The sequence below is a fragment of the Nannospalax galili genome, unplaced genomic scaffold (genome assembly GCF_000622305.1).
Source record: "Nannospalax galili isolate Female #2095 unplaced genomic scaffold, S.galili_v1.0 scaffold1358, whole genome shotgun sequence".
In the NCBI taxonomy this organism is placed as follows: Eukaryota; Metazoa; Chordata; class Mammalia; order Rodentia; family Spalacidae; genus Nannospalax; species Nannospalax galili.
Window position 1 is genome coordinate 71,262 of NW_008341169.1, and position 9,172 is coordinate 80,433.

At 33.2% G+C, this 9,172-nt stretch overlaps 1 protein-coding gene across 1 annotated transcript in view; it reads right to left on the reverse strand.

Moving 5' to 3' along the window:
• LOC103736989 (protein fem-1 homolog C-like) overlaps nucleotides 1–8,775 on the reverse strand; it is a 17,719-nt gene extending 8,944 nt beyond the window's left edge. Inside the window, 1 exon segment of the mRNA XM_008836664.1 lies at nucleotides 8,529–8,775. Coding sequence (XP_008834886.1) covers nucleotides 8,529–8,775 — 247 coding nt within the window.
• Nucleotides 8,776–9,172: the final 397 nt, after the last annotated feature.

Below are 9,172 nucleotides of genomic sequence, written 5' to 3' on the forward strand. Positions count from 1 at the left end.
TGTGAAGGGGATGGAAGGGTGAATGTGGCTTAGGGAGTCTGGCGGTGGAGGGCTGAGCTATAGACTTACCCCAAGAGGTCTGAGGATAGTAGTGCAGGCTAGGAGAGTTAGCCGGTGGTGCAGGCCCAGGGAAGCAGAGAGAGGTGAGGGTGGGGCCAGGACCAGAAGAGGTGCTCCTAGGGCCCAAGAAAGGGACTGAGTTGGTCTGGGTGAGAAGGATCAGGAATCAGTATTGGTTCCCCAGGTGTCTGGGGCCCCAAGACTAGGAATGGCGCAGGGCCCAAACTAGGAGTATACAACGGTGTGGGGGGGTGGGAATCGTGATTTGTTTTTTAAAAGGTTAAATCCAGATGGTGTCTTAGCTTTGGGCCACTTTCAAGTGTCTTTAAATCAGCTTTCATCTTTTGTTTTGTTTGTTTTTAATTTTAACAGAACTTACATTTATCTTCTAGAAGGTTGGTAGAAAATTGAGTAGTGACTCACACAATGGCATTTGTTTTTAATTATCATCTAATTGAGTGTCACTAATAAACTAAAATATTTCTTGTATATTAATTTTATTTCTACATTGTTGTGTTACATATACTAGTAGTTTATCCACAGATTTTTTTCCTGAATAAAAAAGGATTTTAATATATGAACACTGCATATTATTTTTTCCTTTCTATGCTTTTACATCTCTTAATGATAACAACTTTTAAATGCTTGATCTTAATTCCTTACTAAGAATAGGAGACTAAAAGCTCTGATGGTTATTTTGTATGTAAATGCTATTCTTTGATAATAGAAGAAACAATGTCCACGTTCCAATAATATGTTTCTGTCAGTTTTTAAGATATTCTTTATCTGCACAAGTTTCCTCTTTCTGTGAATGTTAATTACTTTGTTCAGCTATTGTTTTGTTTCTCCTTTGGTCTTTTAAAGTGGCAAATTACATTATGTAATTCTTTAATGTTGAACTGGTTTTGCATTCCTGAGAAAACTCCAATTATATTAGACTACATCATTATCAAGTTAAGTTCATTATTATATTTTTAAAGTTTATGCATCAGTGCAGACCAGTAATACTTTGCTACAATTTTTTTTCATGTATCCTTATTAAGTTTTGCTATCAAGGTTATACTAGCACTATACAATTAGAGGCTGATTTATTTCTAAACACTGCCATAATGTGTGTAAATCTAATTAGTTGGTTTTGTTTGTATTCATCAATAAAATCGTCTGGGAAAATATTAAACTTTTAGTTCATTTCTCTTAGTGTTTATGGGAGGCAAAAGTTTCTCTTTATTTCTGAAAAAATTTTGGGCAATTGAAGAGTTGTGTAAGTTGTAATTTTTTCTCAATTTTTAAGGTTATTAATGTAAATTATTCATGTATCTTATCTGTTTATTAACTGTTTAATTTATAAGTGCATTTTCTTCTTTTATTTAGAATTTTTCATATTTGCCTTTGTTATTGAACTAATTAGGTCTGCATCTTGTTGGGAAACAAATTGAAACAGAACAATAAGGATAATTGTCACACAAATTAAAGTTTATTTGCAGCAAATAAGGAAACCATTTAGGAAAGAACTCCTAAATCCATACTTGCTGAAACCAGGCAAGTTGGGAAAAATTGTCTAAGCAGAGAATGCATACCCAAAGGAGTATAGGTGTCATCATGTTTGTTTGGAGAAAAGACTTCAGAGGCACAGTCTGCCACATGCTCCCACCTAAGTCCTATTTTTTTGAAATGAAGCTTAGCTCTTCCATGGATAGAGATTTTAGCATGAGAATGAGGCAAAGCCATTTTTTGGCCACTGGCACTTGTTCTTCTGTGTGTTGTTTCAATTCTTGATTCTATTTTCATGCCATTGCAGGGGCTTCAAGGTAGGATGAAACCTGCTCAGTCCTGAGTGAGCGTGATATAGGACAATTCAGAGACAAAGATTCTTAAGACAAGATGCACTCAGATTAAACAAAATCAGAACTTGGAAGGAATGACAATGGACTTTGATCTCCAGCAGCTCTTTAACTCCAACCTATGGAAAGGCTTCTACTTAGAAGGGATTGGAATTAAGGAAGGGCAGGGAGCAAAAGGATAGGAGGAGGAACAAGGGACAGTTAAAAGTATCCCATATAGTAATATATCTTCAGCGTTTTATACATGCATATCTAATGGATAATCAACTATTCAGTTTACACAATAATTTTTTGAGATTCATTTCATATAATTTTTATTTCTATGCGATTCATTCAGCCATTTGTATAACTAATTTCTTACATTGGCAGTTTGATATTTTATTGCTTAAATTAATTTTATATTCTTATTTCTTATGCTTGAATATTTTATATTCCATATTTGAAAACATTTTAAATGATTTTAGACATAATTTCTTAAATAAAATATATGGAAGGCAATTGTTTTGCTTTGAGGTAGGTCCCATACTAGGCTAGACCCTAGCAAACCAAAACCAAATTGAGTCACTTGTGCTGATTGCTGTGTTACCAAACTGAAAGTTTGAGCAACAGGAAAATTCCAATGAGGTCAGTTTAAAACAAAAACAGAAGCAAACAAGAGATGTCAACAGCTAGTTGACAGGAACCCTGTTTACCAAATATAGTGTAGGGAAGTCATCTTTGAGAGGATCAGCCGCACTTTGCTCTGTTTCTATGTCTACCTGGCTCATTTATGTCACTTCTCCTTAGCTCACTGGAGCTCTTTCCAAAATCATTAGTAAGAGATACTTCCTAATTCTGGAGCCTTTAATGGAATTCATTTGGATTCTAAAACTAAAATTGGTTAGCTGTTTAACACATTGCCACATGGACTCATGATGGCCAGAGATTCTTTCCTTTACCCACTACTATGCTTTTAAAGCAGAGTGTTGGAGAACAGAAGATGCTCTGTAAATTTTTGTTGGCTAAATTAAAAATAAAATATTCTCTGTCTGATATTTACAACTCTAAAATATTTACGTGTCTGTTCTCTGGCCTGCTTTTCCCCTTGTTTTTACACAGGGTGTTCTTTTGCCAGGTAGGTTTAATGGAAGTATATATTCCTTGGAATTTGATTTATAAAACAAGTGTTCCCCTACAGAGTACTTATGTTTGTTTCTGCCAGTTTCCTGGATGCACTACCAAGTGGGAACAACTGTCACCTAGATCTTTGGATTTATGCTTACCACAGCAGGCAGAAGCAAGACTAGATCACAAATTCTGTATGTGGAAGGGCTTGTCTATTTGTTTGCAGTTTCCTAGTTTTCTGTGCACACAGTTCAGTTGATCTGCACATTGGGAGTTAATTCAAAAGGTTATGTTGAACAGAAATATAGCATGAACCATAAACACATAATATAAAACCGCTGGTAGTGATAATTAAAAGTAAAGAGAGATAGGTAAAACTAATTTTCATCATGTAGTTTGCATCATTTTCATAAATCATCAATATGGAAGTCATTGGGACTATTCTTTTATAATGTACTAAATCTTTGAAAGGTATTTCTTTATGCCTAGGGCACTGCTTAATCAGGGTTTGCTAAAGGAACAGATGCAATAGAATGAATATATATTACAAAGGTGATTTATTAGATGAGGATTGGGTATTCTCATAGTGGCCAATGGAAGCCTCAGCAGTACCAGTCCAATGCTGAAGATGGTGAGGATTTCTGGGAAGCCAAATTTCAAGGCCCTCCTGAACATCCATGTCACATACCTTTTATTCACAACTTCTCTTTCCCATTCAGTCTTTAGCTGTGTTTATAGCTATTTTGGCTTTATTGTAAATCCATATTTTAAATGATGTTTGCAATACCTTATCCTACACATAGAAATTACTTCAGTCAGAGAGTTAACTATGGTTTTTAAGTGATTAGTTTCCTTGGAAAAGAAGCCTATTTGAATTATTTGATTCTGAAGTAGAAGATAAAAGGCTATTCCTCCAAAATCTGTCACTTTCACATTCTTTTACAGCTTAGGAAAAAGATAAAGAAGTCATTTAAATAATAACTTTGAAAAAATTACATCATTAAAATGGGTGATTTCATATCAAAGTTTATTGTTAATAAAATATTACAGTTCTCTTATTATTAATGTTAACTATGAATATCCTATTTCATAGACTCAATAAGAATTTACAAATGTTTCAAAATAAAAATAGCATGCACCATGAAAGGTTTATTCACTTTCTTTGAAAAACGGGACAGAGAGTATCTTAAGGGCAAATTTGGTAGACTTTATGTTCCATGGACGTAATAAATGTGATTAAGGGTAACTTAGAGTCTCTCTTATAGCTCTTGAACTGATTGCTTTTGCTCTTGGTGTTTTAAGGCTAACAGTCTTTTGCTTCTGATACTTACAAGCCTTCTTTATTTGTGGTACACGGTGTGCACAAATACATGGAAGTCTGAGTTTTAAAATGAAGTTAGTTTTCTATTTACCCATATGGAACCAAAGTCAACAGTTTCATTTTAGAACACTGTGTGTCTTAAAATGTACAACACCTGAGCTATTGAGCATCCAATTTTCTTAATAAACATGGGATTTTTATGTATTTATGGGAAGCAAATTATACAGAATTCTTAAAGTAGTTGACAACCAGTTTATTTGCCTCCTGTACAAATGCGTAACATAAATATATCTTCAGTAGAAGCATACAGTTCTTGGTACTACTTGTACTTTATTTATACCATAAATAAATACCCCATAAATTATGGCTACATTATATAATTCATTAAATTGGCAGTGATTTATTGAGCAAGTACTGAATGCAAGATGCAACTTTGGTTACATAAATGGAGAAGCTTTTTCCTTCTCTATTTTAACACAGCAAAAATATGCATTTTAAGTCCTGGTTTCCTAAACATATGAGAAGTCATTAACACTTTTTAATACCTTGTCTACATCTCATAAAGCTTTTGAGTGGCTGTTTTTTTTTTTTTCCTTCCAGTATCTGGGTGTCTTTAAGCACAATATTCAGATTTGTCTCATCAGTGAAGGCCATGTATAAACTGATTTCTGCAATGTGTTTCAAGATAATCCCTTCCCTGTCCCTTAGATAGAAATCATCACCTCTTTTCCTCTAAACTTCTAACATGTATGTGTACCCACATCGCTCAAGGGTTATATTTCTTATTTTACTTTATACTTCAGATTTTCATGTACTTATTTTTCTTAGTAGCTTCCTAGAATTATAAGGTGAGAATTCAACCCTATCTATCAGCATAGAGCCTTATCTATAAACCTGTATTCAAGTAGTGAGAAAAATAAAAAGAAGAAATATATTTGTACATTTTCCTTTACATGGAGGCAAATAATATTTACCTCCTAAAGTTGTACAGCGAAAGTTACCTTAACTAACATTTTTATCACTAGAAAAATTCTAAAAGCTGAAATTCTGGTATGGCTCAATGCCTCCACACCACCTTTCAATCCGATAAGAAGTGTAAGGAGGAAAATTAGCAACAGAGATATAAGATACTGCCATCAGGATACTATTATTTATTATAACTGCAGTAAAATAGATAATGCCTCCAGAAACTGAAGACATAATTACAGTATGTATGTCTATAACACTGACCCCTTATCCATGGAATAGCATTTGAGAGGATGTGAAGGGACAATCACTCAGAAAAGCAAAAGAATTTGAGATAAAATAATAAGTCTGTAGAAAGCTAATACCACCCTTTCACTATAATGCCATACTTTTAAAAACACTTAACTTTTGTATTGATTTGTCCTTAATTAAAAATGCTGTTTTGTTGTGATTGTAGTTTTTAAAGATGCTGAAAATCAATAGTTTCATAATAACTCAATTTGCAAGATTTATGGGTAGATTATGAATAAAATAAATTTTAAATGCTTTTAGAAATTTGGAACATCATCAAAATATATAAAGCTGTGAATTAATTTATTACAAATAACATATATTTATACTTTCCAACCTGGCACATAGTAAGCCAGTGCTAAAATTTAAACTGTGGATAAATTGTACTTTTCATTTACATACTGTCATTTTTTAATCTAAAATTTTCTGCTTCTAGCCATGAAATATTGCCTGAAATCAGAAGATGTGCTTTTTATTTGCATATTCAAATTTCCTAATATTTGTCAGACATAAGCAATATTGTGCAAACACTTTAGTTTTGCTTTAAGCTATTTGTCATTGCAAAAGCCATTTCTCTCTGATTATTGGAAGGTGTTTTCCATTAGTGTAATGACTAAGCTTTTCAAAAAATTCATTGGGAGGAGAAAAATTTACATATTGTTGATAATAGGCCTATTATTCAAAATGTCAAAAGAAGTTGTGTTATCTGACGAACATTTTATTAAAAAGTAGAGTGGAATGGTAATATGGCTGAGATTTTCTCTACAGCCTGGGCTCAAGTTTTCTCAGTCTGGGTGAAATCTAGAGACTTTCTCACTGTAGATAACTCTTATTTCCTGTTGCTTAGTAAGAATCACATTAAGTTTGCACATGGATACAAATGCATTTTTTCCCAAGTGGTTCTAAATCTAAGGTATCATCATTTTCTATGTTTGAGGTATCAACACTTAACTAGGACTTTTTAGAGCATATCTCATACTTGCATTAGTGAAAGCTTTGAGTTTTAGGTGCTGATTAAAATAGAGAGCCTGTTCTGTGTGATACACACACATGCGCACGCGCACACACATACACACACACACACAATTCAACAAATTAAAAGAGTGAATTATACTTGAGGAGAAAGCATAAAAATTTATGTCATGTTATTTAGTAGAGTATTAACATTACCGTTGAAATCTACCCAATGACTTTATAGGCACACACAGGTGCCAAGGATCCAGGTGCAACCGATTATGACTAGTAATAATCAGATACATGCAGATTAGAGACGCATGTGCCAACATCTCAGTGTTGTTAGCAAAAACAATGAGTCTTTCTATAAGAAACAGTATATTTAAAAATGAAATGGAGATCTTTGTTAAAGGTTAAAAACTCATTCAATTTTATGTCTTACAGGGTTCATGCTGAGTTCAGTATTGTATAACTGTATTAATTAAACAGTGAAACTAAAAATTCTATAGCCACTTTTGAAAGAGATGTATCTTTGCTCTGGAAACTAATTGGGAGCCTGTCTCAAAATCAGTGGGAAGTTGTCAAGAATGATTTGGGAGTTCAGTGTCTGCTAATTTTATTTATCCAAAGATTTTCCAAAACATGTATATCATGTATATTTATTAAAATATTCACTAGCTGGAAACATTTGCAAAGGAATCTGACATTATATAAGACTATAGAAACCTGACTAATGTTGGAGTTATTTTTTGTGTTATGGTTTTATATATTGAAAATATATGCACAGTCTATGATATTCAAGAATGTACATGTTTTATATATGTGGGAGAACTATAAAATAACACAAGAAGTTTACTTAAACTTTGTGGAATATATTTATTGCTTTATGTTGAAATTCCTTTTGAATCAAGACATTATGAGAAATAATTAATACATAGTTAAATGACTACTTATTGTCTTTTCTTTTTCTGAAAAGGCGAGCTTATCATAAATATGGAGTTAGAAAGTACTTGTTTATGCATGAAGACAAACTTAATCTTGAAAAGTGAATCAAAATTTGTTCCATTTGTTCTGTGCTTATACTATACAACACTGAAAGAATGGTGGGAAAATTATTTCCAAGCTCTCTCATTTTGTCTTTGCCCTAACATCAGGTTCTACAGACAATACTATGGAGATAGAGCTTATTGCTTAGCCAAATGTACACGGAAGACTCATTTAAATAATAGACAATCTCTATTTGAATTTTCTTTGACATTATTTTTTAAGTTTAATTTTAGTCATTATAAAGGTAGTTGAAGGGTATTAAATGGATTCATTAGCTATAAAAACTTAATTTCACCATTATTCACCATATTAATATTCTTCTCTTTTCTAAAATATCACTTAAGTTTATGACATACTGTGTCTACTTATTTGCTTTATTATAACCAATCAGATAATTACATTTTAATTTTATAATTGGCATTATATATTCGACAAATAGAATGTAAGTTGTTCTACAAATTTGAAGATTTCTTTGATACATCATGTTTAAATGTACTCAAAAGAAGTTTTGTGAAACGTTGGTACTTAATAAATGGTTCATATAAATCAGATGTATTGTAGAAAGATTAGAATACTATTTAATAACTAAAGGCTCATTTAAATTTTATTAAACTAGAATTTGTTATCTAGAGTGCTTTACATTAGTATTATATCTCCTTAAATTAGCCTACTTCTAACAAGGAACCTTTTAGCTTTATTTAATTTTAATGAAGCCAAAAGTTGCAATTTTTGCTATTTTTGCAATTGTATAACTGGGCAATACATTATTGGCTTTACAGTAAATAATGTATCTGTTATGTGCATTATGGTCACAATAGTTGTGTAGGTTACTTTTCAGGGACTTGAAGGCCACTTTTGGTGAAAATATTGGCTCTTCACTTAGACCTACAGATGTCTACTAGGGTGACTGGTATAAGGTACAGAGCGTGGCATCACTGTCTCACCTTGTTTCTGTTTCCTCCAGGGCGGTTGGGCTACAGTCACATAGAAGCTGATATGGCCAGAAACATCCGGCAGTACAAGGAGCAGGAAGAGATGGCACCTGAGATGCTTGGAAGGTCTTAGGACAGTTGCCCCAAAGAGGTGGCTGTCCCTCTCATTGTCAGCCCACCTCTCTCCTCTGTTTCCCCAGGCTCCATAACTCAGTGCCCCAGCTTGGAGCGGCTGATTTGTGGACTCTTGACTCTCCATTCTTTGTCCATTGAATCAGGCTCTCTTCCACCATCTCCATTTGTTGAGCAGAATTGAGCCCTTTACTTGGTGGCATGCCTAGTTAATATAGTGGCTACACTATTAATCAAGTAGGGATTATTGTGTGTGGCTTTTTGTTATTTCAAGATATCTTTGTGGTTTTTAATCAGAACTAAATCAGTGTATTAAAATGGCATAGTTGGAAGGAAAAACAAAAACTATATATGTTGACTTGGTAATGAACTTTCATTGTGGCCTATACCAGAAAACGCTTCCCTGTTCTTTTAGTCTATACAAAAACAACCATATGCATTCCTACTTAGAAGAATATCTGCAAACACCTAGATGTCAGCTTTGTCATTTGAGAAAAGATTTATTAGTCTTTCCTAGGCTAAAA